Source organism: Cynoglossus semilaevis, chromosome 14 (assembly GCF_000523025.1).
Source record: "Cynoglossus semilaevis isolate Cse_v1.0 chromosome 14, Cse_v1.0, whole genome shotgun sequence".
Classification (NCBI taxonomy): Eukaryota; Metazoa; Chordata; class Actinopteri; order Pleuronectiformes; family Cynoglossidae; genus Cynoglossus; species Cynoglossus semilaevis.
In genome coordinates this window covers 19537266-19556233 of record NC_024320.1, presented here as the reverse complement: position 1 = coordinate 19556233, position 18968 = coordinate 19537266, and the positions used below count along the sequence as shown (strand labels likewise).

The window sequence follows — 18968 nt, the reverse complement described above, 5'->3', positions numbered from 1 at the left end:
AGAAAAAGGAATACGAATAAAGACTTGCCCGTGGACAAGGTCAAAATCTGTTTTCTTACTTCTCACCACTGCTTGATTTTTGAAACTGCACCAGGTCCAGAACTCACCATGTGACTCATCAACATCACCGTACCATCGAGACTAAAACCACTGACTGTGCTTTCAAAAACAAAAATTGCTCCCAGAAGTCACTGCTTCGTGCCTTCAGTATCAACCACTGCGTACATTTCTTAATTAGCAGAGTTTTGTATGGCAGTATTTAACGCTGCTGTCGCCATAGCAGCTCCTTTTGTGGATATTTGACAGTCTTGCCAGGAGGCCCCCGTGCTGTGCTCATTGGCCAACTCTAAACTCCTCCATTCACTTCACTCTTTTCCACTTCTGTCCGCTCACAAGGAATCATTCACATTAATGCAACGCAGAACGAGCCCAAATATCCTTTTCATTACTTCTTAATGATGAGAAGTTTCGACAAAGCACAGTGTCCGGAATTAAAACAAAGTTAGATGTATAAGTTACCACAAAGTGTGCGAACTAAGGTCTTAGGAATCAACTCTGCCAGCGGCTAAATTCTGCATTTAAATTATAAAGTTGATTCATTTCTGTCATTAAGTCCCTGCTTCTAATTTACACAGAAAATAAGGGGCCAGCACTGTTTAAACTAAGATTAGGAATAAATGCACCATTGACAAGCCTTTAACTGTGCAACAGAACAGTAATGGACAATGTGACTAATAGTGGTGAAGTGATGAATGCAGCAGTGCGGTTGATGGGGCAGATAATATGATGGAGTGAGGCTTTGTGATGGAAATACGAGTGCGGGTCCTAAACTATAAATGAATGAATTTATGAAGGCAGATTCATGAGCTCATCATTTAAAAACCACATCAACTCAGTCATTACCGGCTGAAATGAAGGTTTGATCTGCGGCTCAAGGAGAATCACTGTTCTGCAAACTTTCTCCGCAGTTCAAGTGTAAAGGCTAAATTTAATTGGCGGAGGTCAAAACCAGACTTATTTGTTGATTTTTTTTTTATAGTTGGTACATTACATTTTTGAGGGTTTTGATAAACATAAGCACATAAAGAAGATCATTTAGAGAGAAACACCTTACAAAGAGAATCCCTGACATGAGAGCACTTAGTCCTTACAAAGAGAATCCCTGACATGAGACACAACATTAGAGCAGGGCACGATTACTTTCATCATAAAATTCATGTGTGACTAAATGGTGAAATCAACATTTAAAAAAAGTAAAATAAAGAATGTGTTGATTTTTAGTTGCTTCATTGTTAGTTTTATGATCTCTTCCTGAACCGACTCTTGTTCATTAATCTGATGCTTCACTCTGTCCTGTGGCTGCTGACGTTTGTTACAACAGTAGAACAATATGCTGCGCTGTTGGTTTTTGAGATTAAGAAGTCCTTTCTTCGCCCTACAGTGGGGAAATTCACAGTGTTGACAGCAGCAGAGCACAGTGTACAAGGGTATAAAGGTAAAACATAGCGCAGTGTTATAGAGATAGATAAAAAAGGAAAAGGAAAAAGGCTGCAACAGACTGCCACCCAGGTGGCGCCATCTTTCATTCGAAGCAGGTGTCATATGGGATAATGTTGTCCCATGGGTATTACCATGAACTATAAACTAATCAAAATCCGAAGACCATTTGTCTTGTCTAAATGTGGCTTTATAAAAATAACATTTTTTTCTATTTGATCCAATGATAAACACCCAGAAATGAGGCCACATTATGCTGTACATCAGCCTCAAATACATTTAAAAATAAACAAAAAGTCAATTACTGGTTTTAAATAAATCATGTTGGCCATAGGAAGAAACAATATCCCTGTGGTGTTTTTGGACTGTGTTGAAACACCAGTCTGCCAGGTCATAGAGTCTTAATATATAAACAATGTGCCTTCATTCTCAAACAGGCTTTAGCACAGTTATATCTGGTGCATTACCTCAGTGTTACTGAATTAGGTTTCTGCTTACAAATACAACACATTTACCCATGAAAACAAACAGAAAACTTCAAAACATGATGTCATTTCTTTCCCAGAGTAAAAACTGTGTCACAGCGGAGTTCACTTTTTTCCTCTCCTTCTTTTGCTGACTGCTAGTAACAGAAAAAAAGTAACACAGAGACCAGTGACAATAAGGCCTGAGCGGCGCTGTAGACTCCCAGACTGTAAATAAAGGACTTATTCTCTGTGGCTTTGTTACTGAGTGCAGCATTTTTCATTAAACACATTATCATTTTTATAAACTTTTAACTTTTCTTCAACAAATTATTTTGTTACAGTTCAGAAGATTTTCTCAGGGACAGGAGAATAAACACAGTGAGGGTTTGATTGACCAGCCCAGACAGGGTTGCTGTCTAAATGACAAGACGCTGAGCTGCAGGTTGAAGACGCCGGTGTTGAGTAGTTTGGAGATAAAAATTGAAAATAAGTTTGGAGTGGTTTGGACATTTGACGAGAAGAAGAATGGAGCTGCCAGACCTGGGGGTAATGAGGACCATTCTACAGATGATTAACTGTCTGAGAGAAGAGGACATGAAGATGGGACGTACAGCAGTGGTGGAAGCAAGGGAGAGCGTAGCTATAGCTATTAGCTAGCTATTAGCTATGTTATTATTTATTAAGTAAGTGAACCTAGTCTTTTCAAAGTTGATCCATTTTCTTAGCCTTTTTAGAAACAGAGATTTCTTGTTAGCTCTGAAGAGTGCAATAGCAAAGCATAGTGTTAGCAAAGTTGGCTAACTAGCCCAAATTGCAATTTCACCTGAGCTTTTCTCTCCTAACACTGCTGATACACTGTGAACAAATGTTCACATATCAACCTAAATGTTAGAGCTTAAACAAAAAATGTTTCATATATTTTCACACAAGTATATTTTTAATGGAGACTAAAATATGACTGAAGCAAATTAGCCACGAGGCTAATGGTGTGTTAATTTAAGTTGTTATTTTTCTGCTTTTACTTGGTCTGGTAAAGATTTTCTCCATTACCTATGAAAAAAAAAACCTCTTCTTTTTTGACCTGTGTAATCAACAAACACTCACACTGTGTCAAATTGCTCCAGGTTTAATTGGTCTGTGTGATTAGCTTCAGTGCGAGCATATCCAGACACTTAGTCCTGTTTACCATATTGGGTCACGATGACAATGACTAAATGCTGTTTTTCACTAGTGTTTCTTTTACAACTTGGTACTTTATTTACTTTTTTATGGTGCTTAAGGTGCTTCATTCTTTTTAGGGTTGACAAGTGGTTGAAATAAAGGCGAAACCAGAGTGATGTCACACTGTGTTGGTAAACAACATCTGGCTCCAATTTAGTTTGGAAGGTGTTACAGCAATTTCTCAATCTGTGTCTCCATCTATTTATCTTCCAGCAATTAACCCTTTAAAGGGTCGTGTAGCCGGAGCTGGAACTGTAGCCAATCACAGCAGTCGTCAGAGTACGGCTGGTCAAGAAACCATTGGCTCAACTCATATAGATATCCAAAACCGCATATTTAAAACTAAGAGTGTCTGACACACAAACACACACACACCATACACACACACCATTATTATTATTGAGAAGGTTGTAAGCTTCTTAGAGTCTGCGGACGCTCTCCTATGTTTTGCAGATTTGCTTAATTAGTATTTGCTGAACTTTGTTGGTGATTTTAATGCTATGGAAACGTAGTTTAATTAAAAGAAGCCTGTGGCAGCTTGGCTAAGTATTACTCGGTACACTAGGATCAATTTCTACAGCATTCAAGCAGTCAAACATATGGCCTGCTAGGGTGCTCAATTTGGTCCTCTTGATAAAGTTTGAAAAAAAAACAAAAAACAAACGCTTCATGTTCAGAATGTTTTTGTAATTATATTTCGTTAAATATTAATACATAATAATAATAAATATCAAGAATAAAAAAAGGGAAAATACATGGACTAGTTGTTATTTATAGTTCATTTGGTTATAATTGAGAACGCTGAACACAAAACAACCTGTAAACGTGTGTTCATAAAAAAAGGGAAAATACATGAACTAGTTGTTATTTATAGTTCATTTAGTTATAATTGAGAACGCTGAACACAACACAAAACAACCTGTAAACGTGTGTTAAAGCTAACTCAGCTAACTCACTTTCTCAGTCTTTAATCCTAATCTATTTCTGTGAAGGTCTTGAGCTTTTAGTGAAGGTCAAGGTTACAATAAAAGCTCATAACATTTTTATCTTTTCATTCTCTCCAATAGCCTGTAGTTAGGACCCATCCTGACATGGCACAAGCCCAGAAAGAGCTTTCAACTTTATGAGACATTAGCGAAGAAGACTTTTTTTTCCTTCTTTTTTTTCAGACACTCTCTATCTATATTTTATTTTCTCACTCTCACTTCTTTCTTTTGTCTTTTGTCTTTCCCAGGGGGGACTGATATGATCGGTGATAAGGAGCCAAAAGGGAGTGAAGCTATAAATCTAGACTGAAGGCAGTAAAAATTCACTGATATCCACTGTTAACTCTGGAGGGAGATATTGACTGGTGCTTTGTGTTAAGTGAAGCGTCAACACCAGTGCACTAATCGCAGCCAAGGCAGAATAATAAATATTTTCTCTCAAATAAGAGTGATGATCCAAACAGTCCCGGGACTAAATATTAGAGTGGAAATTCTCAGACGTTTTTTTTTTTTTTTTTTTTTCCATATCTTAGAAGCGTCTTCATTTTGATTGGTGAGTAAATAATAAAATGCAACGACACCACAGTTCCAGGAGCGACTCCACTGTTTGTCATATTAGCAGTCGCTGACATCAGTAGCCTTGAACACAACCCAACAGAGGTTTAGCATCTGTGTCTTTACAAAGTGAAACTGATCTCAGATGTCTTCAGGTATCTTAAACCCAGCTCTTGTCAGTGCAGCGTGTCTCTGCGTGTGTGTGTGTGTGTACCCTCCCGACTGTTCTCTTTTTATACAGTCAACGGTCAGGATCAGGAAGAATGAAAAAAAAAAGAAATCAGGAAGAATGAGGTTTGAAAGGAATCATTTTGAAGTTAAAACAACAACAACTGCTTTCTGCGTGTTGCATCAGTAAAAGGCAGCGTTTGGAGTTCAAAGTCGATAGCAAGTTGATGCCTTTCATGCTGAAACTGTTGTCGTTTCAGTTTAGATCTGTTGTGACACAGTATGCAGTCAATACGAGACGTAGTTCTTGTTCAGAGGCCTGGAATGACATTAAGGCTTTTAAAAGAAAATAAAAATAAAAGTCCTATTTGGTGGGTTTATTCTGAAGACTCAAGGACATGAAGGTTGACAGTTACATCTTGTTTGTGATGTGGTACAATGGAAGAGTGACAAGAGCAGAGTTAGGATTGTGGCGTGTCTGTTTGTAGCTCAAACACACAGTAACTGTACAGCCTTGAATGAACCCTAATCCCTTAATGACGTCTAAACATTCATGACTAATTATGACTAACTGAAATAAATCAACTTTCCTAAATCAAACACAACCAGGTTGGACTAAAGAAAAAATATGACTTTTCCAAATGTTTAAATTAATTGTCAGTAAAACCCTGTAGATGGCGTAGAGAAGGCTAAGCCTTTATGCACGATTTTTTACATGTCATTTATCTTAGTTCACACGAACGCTCCATCTGCTCCTGACCCGGCCCCCCTGTCAAATTTTACAACCAATCGTGGCCCGCTCCTGTGTTACATCAACAAAAACTAAAGCACTACTGACTAAAAACAAATTGGTCAAACACTCAAACATAATTGGCCGTCAAAATGTATGAGTAGCCTACGAGGTTTTCTTCTGATGAGTCTGTCCTCAGTAGAAGCCGCTCCTAGATGGTCTTGGTTACAGACTTTCTTTTCTAACTCTTCTCACTGCCTAAAAATGTTTGTCTCGCCTGACGACAGGGTATTTACGACTTATTATGTCGTTAGTAGCTTCTCATTTTCTTAAATAACCATGCCTTGTTCTTCATTATGCAAAGCAAACAACTGTCAGCCTCGGTGCGAGAAAAGGGGCAAATGAAGCAATTGCTCGTTATTTTTGGTGCCTACAATATGAGACATTTGGAACAGGATTATTATCTGGGTTTTTTTTTTTTTTTTTTTTCCGTTTGGACAGATCTCGCCATGGTAACATTGTGTTCCCTGAATATAAGGTCACCTGACTACTTCAATATACTGAATGAGCAGGATTTCCATCAATGGATTTCTTCTTGACTGACAGCCCAGGCGTATACCTGATGACAGTGTCAGAATTCATCAGGCCTAAATTCTGACTCTGAGTCTCTCTGGAAGACGGAGTCTGCATTTTCACTCGCATGTTTACAGCCACAGATTCCAGGCATTTTCTCCACTGATCAAATCTCTGTAACATGCAGTACTGTAGTCGACCTGACAAACCTGATCTGTATCTGATTTAGAAATATGACGCAAAACATATTACGCAGATTATTGATAACAAAAAAAGAATGATTTTGAATGAGATAAGCTCCAAGACGCGGTGCCAAACTGAATAAGTTCTGGAATTTTTAGCTCAAAAAAATTCAGTGTGGTTTTGGTACCTGTTCCGAGGTCGGTGTGCTCCTGAGAGACGTGCTGGCTCTGGTGGACCCATTCCCCGTTGCACTTAAAGAAGATTTGGAGAGCGGGACGAGCCTGACACCGGAGCTTGATGGGGTTACTCTTCACAATGTATGCATCGACAGGCTCCTCCAGGAAGCGAGGCAGTGTCCCAGACTGGCCATGCTGCGGGGCTTCACCTCGGGCACCTGGGTAATACGATGACAAAGATGTACTGTGTCAAGCCCAAATAAAAAAAACATGATTTTGTTACTGTCAGAGTCTCAAACATCACATCCTGGCCCAGATTCCCACTAACCCGATGCCACAGTCAAAATTTCACCAGAGAATTATTGCACACTGTTGAAGCAGCCTCTATAAGAATTATAGTGTTTAATATTTGGAGCAGGAGCTTCTGCAAAAACAGCTCCGAGGTGTTTTGTAGAAATTTAACCTACAACTTATCGTGTGAGATATTAAATAATTCACAGCTGGAAGCAGTACAGCTACAAAAAGCCAATATGAAAACAAAAAGAAAAAGAATGTGTTTGGGATTTGTTTTTTTTTTTCTGTTTTGTTGATATAAATTGACAACAGGGCTTAAAGGCAGACAGTTTGACCGGTCAGACACGCCAGCAAATAAGTAAATACAACTAATCCAAACGATGACAAACAAATCCACAAAGAGGCGGACAAAAACACAGCAAACAGGCAACGCCGGGTAACAAGTGAACGGATGAGCTGCCAAAGAATGTGTGTGAGGTGATGATGATGAAGTGGAAACAGGTGAGCTGCTGTTTCTCTGAAGGATTACAGATTAGAAGAAGGGGGAAAACACAGAGGCAGTAAAAAGACCAGGCTCAAAAAAGGAGAGCATTCTGAATCAAAACAGGAACTTATGGATTGGCCAAGATTAACTGGGATGTGTGGGGCTGTGGTCAGCTGACTATACCTGGGGAAAATCAAGAGAAAATGACATAGACATACATATATTGTATATATATATGATAAATATATATGTATATAGGTATAGGTATATCCTATTTAATTTCCCACAACACACCTCTCTTGATCTCTCACAGCACAGTGGTTAGGACTATGTACTGACAGGTACTGTAGTAGTGCATGAAATTTAGTCACTTTATGTCATGTGACCCACGTAGAAATGTGAGTCTGGCAATGCAAACGTCTCCATCGACGTTGGCCTTTACAGGCCTCACAGTCAGTGGTAGAGAATTACCGACTGAACCTTGTAGTCGCTCCAATCACGTGGACTCTCCGCACGTGCATCGCAGCTCAGAGGTGAAGAGCCATAATATGAGTTACGATGCACGTCGATACATGCTGTGCCGTCCTACACAGAAGTAAAAGGGACCAACGTGATGATGAGAGTGGGTTTAAGAGTGAAGACTGTTGTTAAGACAAACCTGGTTCAAACATAAAGGCGGTTGAGCTAACAGGATAAAGCCGGCCCATTGATCAGACAGTGATCTACAGTGGTCCAGTGAAAGACTTTCTTCATGGAGTGCACTAATGAGAAGGTGTTCACTTCCTGGATTCCCAGACACAACATTAGCAGACACAGAAACTCCCCTCCCTCCCTTTCATTCCTCTCAGGTGTATTCCAAACAGATCACGTCGTGCTATTTCTGCGGCCGCTGCGAGTGTAATTACACTCCGACTAATCCCGCAGTTTGCTGGAAACTTTTTCATGCACGTGTGAAGGGTTTAGTGAGGCAAAGTGTCCTGCGCCTGCCTCGCCTGGTCCCAGCTTCCCTCTGCACATTTCTCCAAAGTGATGGGAACACCTCTGAAAAACCCACCAGGATTAGAGGAGACACTCTCTGTCTTCCTCTCTCAGCTAATCTAATCCTCCCACCATTTCTGCCGGATGTCCTCCAATTGGGAGAAATAGATAAAAGACCGTTTGATTCTCGGGCTGAGAAAATCACCGTGTTGCTGCCGTTTGTCTCCTCCTCAGTGTGCAGCGCACATTGCTTTCCTCAATCCTTGAGCTGAGGGTGAACAAATAGACATGCTTTTAATTTTAAAATGGCTCGCCCCGGGGCAAGCTTTTCTTGTACAGAGCGCTCCAATTTGTTTTGCTCATGGAGCACTGGAGCGCTGTTTGTTTTGGGGAAACTACAAAACATGTTTGGAGTGTGAGCGTGCATTCAGACAAATCACAAGTGGATGGAACATGAATGCACAAACAAACAGCTGACAAACAAAGCCCGCGCTGTCCGTGTGACGATTTGTTTGTTTACAGATCACACCAACACCAACATGGTTAATTAGGCATCGGCAACTAATACGTCCAACGTCGACACGAGCAGCAGCGGTGAGGATTACAAAAGTGTCGCAGGCTTCATTTAGTACCATGTTTTCTTTTGCTCTTTTCATTTTTTATTTAGCAGGTGGGGAGAGTACGGCAGCAGACGGTACAGGAGGAAGGAAGGAGAGGGAGAGTCTGGTGTGATTTAACCTCAGGCTGGCTGTGGGACATGCAACCCTAGAGGGATGCACGAGCACTTAACTATCTGCGGGAGAAGCACTGCATCGTCTTTGCTCTCGAAATTGCTGAATATAGATCACAAAGTGCAACGGCGAGCACATATACCGTAGAATTCCCCCACGGCGCTGCTGCTCATAGCAGGTACACATATTGCGGAGAGATAACTCACGCTGTTCTCATGTGAGATGTGGCTGCAGGATGTTGCCGGCGTTAGTGGCGCTGTAAAGAACGGCTGTTCAGTCATGTTACAGCCCAGTGTTCCTGGGACATCAAGCACGCCTCAGAACCTGTAACTGTCTCGACCGTTGCTGGTCTGGAGCCTCCTGTGTTCTAGGGTTTGGGTGATTTACAACATCTGCTTTAGCCTGGCAGCAACACACACACACACACACACACACACACACATCGTCTGAAAGAAAACCAAGACATCTCGGCCAAAGGAATGGAATGATGACTCTATCAGACTCCCTCTCTCTCTCTCTCTCGCTCTCTCTCTCTCGCTCTCTGTCACATTCGGCCGACTTTTTGTCCAGCACAGACAGGCGATTCAGTTTCCTCAAGTACTGCAAATGCTCCATTCATTCTCATGCAAATGTTAAAGGAACGGCCCGGCGCTGTCTCTTATGTGACTTCAATGTGTTCATAGCTTTCAGTCCGGATCCCGAAGAAATCAGTGGGAGAAGACCTCCGGCTGACTAGATTAGCTTAGTTAAGCCTTTGGACGGCGGTGCAGTTGACATGTGAATAGAGGAAAGATGACTGCAGTGCCAACACAATCACACTGATCTGGACAGAGCCTGGGGTAGGAGTAACACTTCCTGGTGTCGGGCCAAACTCTGCTCCACATTTGGCTCACAGCTGCCTCACATTCTGGCAGTGGAGCGCTACGTCAAACAATGTCTCACCTGATCAATAAATGACTCTCTGATCCACAGATCACTGATGTTGGAGGTCATAGGTCACTCCTCATTAGCTCCCTTTCACAATGTTCAGCCACACGGGGCACACATTTCTGTGTAGCAGCATGCATAAATAACAAGCACGAGCTGGAAGACATTCCAAGGCACATTTCACAATTTTAAATGTAGTCTTTGCACAGACAAGTTTTATTTTTTAGGTTGTTCTGATCTTGAAATATAAACAAACTACAATGGTGGTATTGAGACTTTGCACCAGGTTTGGATCCAAAACAAACTTTCATTTGTTAATTCATATCACATTAGTATGAGTGAAAAACAAAACAGTTTCTACACAGGACACTACGTCCCATTGTCTGTCTGTGGCAGCTGCAGCCTTCAGTATCTGTTGCCAAGTTTACTGATTTTTTGTTTTTCAGTGAAGTCAAAACATTGCAAGAACATTGATTTTTCGGTATAAAAAAATATCCAAATTGTGTTCTCCACTTAAGTCCAATCACGTAAAAAATGTGATGTTTTCACCAAAGAGTTCCTCGCAGTAGAATTCTGGAGAATTTTGGTTTTTTTTTATCAAGGTCAGTTCTCTTCAAACATTCAATCAGTTTAGTAAAGTGTTAAAATGTGTTTCAAAGATTCATTAAAGTAAAACCTACAGAGTAAGAAAGTCTTCATTCCCTCATTCTGACGAGGAAGACGACTCTGGTTACGTTCGCTGGTGGTACGCCATTTAAAAAAAAATTTTTTTTTATGTAAATCTTTTTTTCACAGGCTAACAACAACAACAACAACAAAAAACCCCAAAAGGCGCATACACTGCTAATCCTATAAATCCTGCCAGTATATAGAGGTAATATACTGGCGGGCCAACTCTAGTACACATTTGATATGATCTTTCGGGCCAAAAATAATTACACTGCGGGCCAGATTTGGCCCCCGGGCCTGTGTTTGACACATATTTCAGATGACTTGACTGTTTCAGCCTTACCCGCAGCATTCAGACCTGTTCACACTTCAGTCTGTGACACGGGAGGTGAGACACCAGTACAGCCATTACTGGTTTTCCCTCCAATATAGCACTGCACTGTAGCAGCCCCAGGGCAATTAGATACACCTGCCAATTGTTACCACCGCGGTACAGTGGTTCTCACCGCAGAGCCCATACCATGACGTGTGGTTATTTATTTTATATCATTGATTTATTTGACAGCGACAATACATTAGAGCATTGTTCCATCTTCATAAAACCTATCTGGTGCTATGTAAACAGAACGTCCGCCTGAGGGCAACGGACGAATGTCATTGGCTGTTCGTACAGACTGAGCGAAAAAAGACAAATATTTTCTATTGACGGAGTTGAAGAGGAATGGTAATAATGGAGACAGATAACCTTTGTTTCCACAACACAACATCCAGCCACGCTTTGGTGGTTTCTCCTACTCAACTACTCATTTGTGTCAAGCCACGTCTTCCACTTGTGTTTGTCACTTATCAAAGCGACAAAGACATTTATCCTGGATGTGTGTGTGTGTGATGTGTGACGCCAATGACCTGGTGCTGTATCCTAGCATGAACTACAAAGAGAGCGACTGAAAATACTGAGCAGATATTGTATATGGATTGAATAAAACTCAGCGCTGTCTTAATTTGTTATCCACTAAAGAGTGTCTCGAAGCCTAAAACAATTGAATCACATTTTCACAAACCCCCTGACATATAAGGAAGCGGCCGTGCTTGAAGATTTAAGTTATTGCCAACAATAACACCAAACCAATCAGCGTCCAAAGAACTGGAGGGAAGCAGTCTTTAAACTTCTTCAAAAAATCTTTTAAAAGAAGCATCTGCTTAGCAGTGAATTAATAAACTAATGCATTATTCAATTTACTACATTTTAATTAAAAGTCAGTGGCATGCTACTTTTAACAACATTTGCTGCGTTGGCCTCATTTTCCAATTTCCGTCGCTTTGTCAGTGAAATAAACGGCTGTTTTGGTGTTTTCACATTTGTAGCTTTCTATCTGAATTATAAACACAGGCTTTCAGGCTAATGTGTCTGTGTAAATACATGAATAAATAGCTGGCAGTGGTCACTGCCAGATTAATTATATATGCCTGGTGTGAGGTGCCTGCACAGGCAGCAGTGTTGACGCAGATCTGTGCAGCAGATGGACGGTTGAGTGTGAAGATCAGAGGTGAAGCTAGCAGAGGAGCTGGGGGTGGATAGAGACGGGTGAAGCAGATGAGAGGTGGGTGTTGAAGATATTGAGAAGCACAGGCGGAGCATCTGCTCAGATCCTCCAAGTGCACGGCAGGAGTATAACAAAATGTTCTGTTTTTTTTTTTGGTTTTTTTCAGGAAGTGCTCAGGAACCTGTGAGCGCAGGAAATGATGAACGTGTTCTCGGCGTTTCCCGCTGGAGGATCACAACCTTTGCTTGGCGCAACGTTCCCACCCACCGCCTGTGTCTGTGTAGAGACTCGTGAATGACAGGCACGCCACGGGGAAAAGAGAGACAGGCAACAACGGCGCTCGCTGATCAGCTCGCACAACAGCAAATGGGGCGAGAAAGGCAGCAACACGTAAAGAGCTGATGGTGTTCGGTGTTTTGCAGATACTTCCTGTGATTGAACCACTTCACATCGCCTCCGCCCGTGGTTGGAGGTGTCCCCCTGACAAGCTGACAGGGAATAAACTGCTCAGGTGTGATGCACACTGACAACCAGATACACAGACGACGCCGCCGCTGCAGTTTGACTACATTGTCTGGTGACAGCCGAGTGCAGAGAAGTTTTTAACCGAAGCAGGAAATGCTCCCACGGTGGTAACCAGGCAGTCGGAGGATTTTCATATGATTATGGAAAATTACACCAGAGTTTCTTCACCCTGTCCTCAGGCAGGTCTCACTGTAGTGACGCCCGAGGCCCAGACAGAAATATGTGACAGTGAGTTCTAATAACTTTACCAGGGCAGAGTCACACAACCACACTGATGCTTGTTTGTTTGTTCGTTTATTTTGCCCGACCACTTTAAAAAAATTAAAAAAAAAAAAGCGAAATAAAGATTTGTTCAAATATTGATCCTAACCTGTCATGTTTGGGAAGCACTCAGCCCCACGCTGGGGCAAATACACGTTTGCTCTCACACATACTGTACGTCTGAACAAAACAGAAAACTGACAAATGTTGACTGTTGTTATGATGGAGAGCTTTATTCTTAGACACATCAAAGGCAGACGGAGGAGCGTTCCTCACACCTGCTGCCCTGTGGTCCCAGCGTCATGTCAGGCTCTGGTTCCAGACTGATGTATTTCTCACAGGGCGTCAGGGACAAGGCTGGCGTCTTGTTGTTCTGTTCCGAAGGTAGAAATCCAGCCTTTTTGAAATTGCATGTTATAAAAACAGAAATGGAGCAATTTTCTTTTTTTTTTTATTTTTCTTTGGTACGTGTGTCTGACAAGGACTGCCTTTTTTTTTTTTAATTGACAACAACAAACAAAAAATGAACAAAATATGAATTGTTCTTCAGGGCAAAATCCTCATAATAAGTAATTATGAAACATTTTCCAAAAACTGAACTCAGTCTTTCAAAATGAAGTCCTTGGTGAATGGTTAGATTAGATTAGATAGTACTTTGTTGCCTGCTGCAGTTCCCTCCTAGCTGTGAAAGAACGAGGAACTCCATGAAAACAGGATCCTGTGAACCGCACTTTGTGACAAATAAAAGCCTGTGCGATAACTCTGCATAATCTGCTTCTATCATCTGAGTGGTTAAAGCCAGCACATTAAACTAACGTTAATTGTCTTAACGTCAGTTATGAAACCAACTGCTGCCCTACGGTTAGCATGCAGCTACGTCTGAAAATAAGACAACGATGCGTCCTGACGTTAGCCGCTTCGTTCTTAGCACATTTGTGTTGTAAGTGTCGGACTAGTTTTGTCATTCCGAACAACTCTGCGGTGGCTCCCCCGCCGTCAACCTGACTGATCAATACGTGTGTCTCATTGTGAAGTACTTCCAAGCTAACGACATGTTAGCTTCATCTTGTATCTCCATAATACTGCCACCATGAGTAGCATTCGCGTCGGATTTAATGACTTTCTTGCCCAAGCATTAGTGATATATGAAATTCATAAGAGTCACCCTGACCTTTGCAGTAAAAGAAATCCAAGTTCAATTTATGACAAAGTTGTAGGTTTCATTTAACATTTTATGAGAAACTGTATCTATAATGTATCTGCCATCATTAAGAATCACAGAGAAGAATACATTTACCTAAAAGCTCAATTGACATTCAGAGAGAGCAGCTGAGGACTGGAAGGACTGTGTGTGTGTGTGTGTGTGTGTGTTGTCTCCCACCTCTCACCCCCTGTTGTACTACAGTATTATCCAGCCTGTTACTGTACTCTTCCACCTGCTTCAACAGCACGTTATCTGTGTTACACCAGAGCAACTTCACACGCAAAACCAATACAACCTCAAAGATAATAGGTCTTCCCACACCCAACCTCAGAGGACTGAATAATAAGGCCATAAGACACACACACACACACACTGATACCACAGTATCACACACACACACACACTTGACCACTGTGAGAACCTCCTGTCCTCTGGGCGCAGATACACAGCCCTGAGGTGCAGAAGGCCTGGCTTCGGAAACAGACTCATCCCAGCAGCCATGAATAATAGACCTGGCTCAGGGCACTTGATATTATTGTGTTACTGTGATGTGTGTTTACCTGCTGTCCTGCCGTCTTTTGTGCTGCTTAGTTTTCCTGCTTGTTACCATCTGTTTGCCCCAAATTCAGAACTTGCTGTGAAAAAATATCCCCATACATGACAATAAAGCATGAAGGAAAAAGCTGTTGCCCCTCCCTAACCCCCCCCACACCCCCGCCAATTATCAGCCATTCATTCATTCTTTATTGCGTTATCCTTTCAGGGTCGTGGGTGGGGGCTGTGGAGTCAATCCCAACAGTCACCAGGTGAGGGCGAGGTGCATCCCGTCAAACCTGTGTTCAGTTGAACGACTGTGAACTATTATCCTAGTACTGCAGTTTTTTGGACAGAAAGATCCATCAGTTACTTCAGGACATCACACAGGGAACCTCCCACTGTAAGGCAAGTGCTATAACCACTTCCCCACAGTGTGTGGCTCACTGTTAGATTTTATTTTACTACATCAGGAGTTTGAATTACGAATTGTTCTTTTTAGGCCTGGTCTTAGTTATTTAGTTGTATTATTTTTAGTTTTTCTAGAACTTGAAGCAAATGTGTAGCTGTAGTATCTTCATTCTTCAAATGTTTTTTGCCATCCTGGGGGCAAATGTGTGGGGGTTTTTTTTGGGGTTTTTTTTCACAGGTGAGACTGCCTCTCCGGGTTTTTTTCACAGGTGAGACTGCCTCTCCACGGCCAGGAAGTGAGCCCTCTGCTCCGGCTGAACAGAGCTCAGCAAGGCCAACGGCTGCACATCCTCACCTGAGGATGTTTTCTTAAAAAAAAAAAAAAGTACTATCTGCAGTGAAATTTTAAGAATAATGCTGCAGTTTCTCTACCTCATTTTTTTAATCTTCACCAAACCAACATGATTCAAGCACGGAGAAGGCGCATGTCTGTCATAAGGGTTTGAACCTGGAGCTACTGAAACATCCCTATGAAAAGTTAATACAGTAGGTGCAATCACTGTGCGCCTGGTGCAGTGACCTTTCTCTGCTGCTGAGCTAACACAGGTGAATTTGAACAAACACCAAACGCCCTTGCCTCCTATTCTTTGGACCATGAATGGAAGTCATTACAGTGATGTCTTTTCATTTTCTGGCTAAGTTTGAATCAATTTTTCGCTCAAACAAATGATGAAAAAAGTCTATAAAACACTCTGTTAATTTTCCTTTTGCAAAGTCAGATTTTATTGTATCATTCACACATGGGAGCTCCTCTGCATTAGCACAGCTCTATCTGCTGGACAACAGCACTGAATGTATGAAGAAAACGATGACCACTGATACGGTTTGTCCGACTAGCAATATACCTAGAAACTACTAGAAATATACCTATGTATATATATATAAATATATACACAATCATACATATATATTTACATATATAGGTGTATACTTATGTATATATATTCACATATATAAATATGTAATATTTAAATATATACACATTTACACGTATATATGTACGAATATATATATGTATGAATGTGTATATATATTGATATATATTACATATCATCAATGCTCTAACCTGCTTTAACTTGTCTTCCTGTTGCAGCAATATACAGTACATATATCGTTAAATAGCAGCAATATACAGTACATATATCGTTATGTTGGGGAATGTTGAGTTATCTCAATTGTTCATGATTAATTGTTATGATCAATCATGATTCGTCATAAAAATGTCTCTATAATTCACTATAATAAAGAAATGTTTCATGTGTTGACGGGTATAATATATATATATATATATATGGCATTTGTTTATATTTGTGTCTGCGAAGCAGGAACTCATGCTCTATTGTAGATCATGCAGCAGCTCGGAGATTCTGCAGACACTATTTCTAGTTTTTTATTGTGTTTCCGATCCCTCTCTCATTTTTCTAAAAATAACATGGGAACTGTTGTTGTTGTGGAGACTGTGTTTACATGTGCAAAAACCCGTGTGCACCTATTCGTGTTTGTGCAGACTTCGTATACACATTCTTGTGAGTATTCAAGTCATCCACGAACACCCAGGTGGTGTACGTGTCTTTATCAGTTGCTGTGACAGCTTGCCAGCCCGGATTTGGCAGGTGGGAGATAGTGCTACCCTCAGCTCTCCCAATAATCAAAGAGTAAACAAGTTGAAGCAAAAGTGGGTTACCACGATGTCAAACTGACAAAAAAGCCCGTTCCCCATCCCTCTCCCGTCAGCCGCGTTTCAATGAGATTTCTCATCTAAACATTTATAATAGGGAGCCAACAATACTGCTATAAATAAACATCACATTTCCCTCTCATATATTCACGTCGTCGATGACTTCACTTTAAGTCCTATTCATCCCCCAAATGTTTTACAGCCCAAACAGAAGAGACGATCCCAGCAGATCCTCCAGAACCTGGGATGGTTTTGTCACTGACTCAGGAGGAAGTTTATTTCAGTATTATATCTTGCCGTGTGTCAGAATAATTTATATTAACAAAAAAAAAAAAAAGGTGGAGTAAAAATGTCCCCTGTCTCGTATCAATTATCTTGTAACTCTAATTAATTCTTTTCACTCTGAATATATGTAAAATTCGTCACGTCCCCGCACTTTGGGGATCGCAGACATTATTTGTGAAAGAAGCGATCTAACTAAATTAAACCAAATGTAAATCAGCTACTAAAAATAAAACTGTTGTGAAAGTGTGATTCCACTTCACTTCACCTGTGATTATGAACTGCAGCCTAAGGCGTCGTGTTGTTAACGTACAGTGCAGTACATCAGCCCAGTACGGTGTAGTATGATAATAAAATCACAGCTCATTAGGATGCAGTATGTTATGACTGCCACAGGATGTTGTTCCTACAGTTTCGCCTTTACCTCATTAAAAATCATCTTCACTGTTTATTGGTCACCGTCCTGCAGTCAAGGCTGGAGGAGCTTTTATTTACTACAACTGCAGACTGACCACTTGTTTAAGCACCTGTTCACTGGGCAAGAGCACTGTTGTGTTTGAGACAAAAAAAATGCCTAGAAAGAGATGAGTTGTCCAGACAGAGGATCATTTTTTAAATATTTTGGGGGGTAATGAAGCAAAACGCATCATCAGCAGCAGCAGCAGCAGGAGCAGCAGCAGCAGCAGCATCAGCAGGAGCAGCTAACATCAGTTCTTGTAAGCATCAAAACACACACTTCCCAGGAAAGAATCAGCTCATCTACCGTCTGTGCTAAAAAACAACAACAACAACAACAAATCAATCTCATTATTCATCATCATTCATTCAAACAACTGGACTCTGACAGTTAGTAAGTCAGTGTTGTCTCTTAAACACTTATAACTATTGTGCAGGCACTTGTTAAAAGCGTTAAAAAACCTTTTTTAATAGCATTAGTTTTTGCAAATATGGAATCTATAGCTTATATGAATTAAGTTTATAAAAGAAACAAAATAAAGAAAACTATTCAATTTATAAATGGCAAAATATATAAACATATATGTACATATATATAGTATAAATACATACATATATAAATAAACATGTATGTATATATTTATATATAAACATATATATATATTTGTGTGTATATGTGTGTGCATATATATAATATTAATATAGACATATATAAACATGTATATATATATTTATATATAAACATACATACAGTATATGTTTGTGTGTGTATGTGTGTACATATTTATACATGTATATATGTACACACATATACACACATAAACATATATGTATCTATATATTTATATTTATATGTATATGTTTATATTTATAGTTATATTTATATACATATATATGGTCCACTTGTCTTTTGATAATGATTTCCACTTCTTATTCTTTCCTCTCTGCTCGCTGTAATATATGTACAACCTAATATACAGCACTGAAGGGGTGCAGCCCATATGACTCGTCTTAAAACGTCCATGGAAATGATGGGTTTTGACACGTGGTACGGCTCTATTTCCATTAAACACTCTAATTGCAATCTACAGAGCCCTATAGAAATGGCCCTCTGTGTAAAAGGTTCGGCCACTGAAAAAAACCAAAAAACAATTAGAGAGCAGCCACATCAATGCACGCAGCTTATATTGAGAAACCTGATATATTCTCCGGCTCTGCTGCTAAACTGATATTTAATTGCATGTTCGTTCCCACAAATCGTCGGAAGCGTCGGGCCGACGCTCAGCTGTTGTCACTGCAGCCTGAGTCAGTGTGCTCTAATCTGTGGTTCCTACAGGTCTCATCTCATCTGAGTGAAGAGAAAACTATGAAGTC

At 40.6% G+C, this 18968-nt stretch overlaps 1 protein-coding gene across 1 annotated transcript in view; it reads right to left on the bottom strand.

The window, feature by feature from the left end:
* The window catches only part of unc5da (unc-5 netrin receptor Da), a 202753-nt gene that overhangs the window by 67657 nt on the left and 116128 nt on the right, over nt 1-18968 (bottom strand). Inside the window, exon 2 of the mRNA XM_017038680.2 lies at nt 6568-6774. Coding sequence (XP_016894169.1) covers nt 6568-6774 — 207 coding nt within the window. The remainder of the gene's footprint in view (nt 1-6567; nt 6775-18968) is intronic.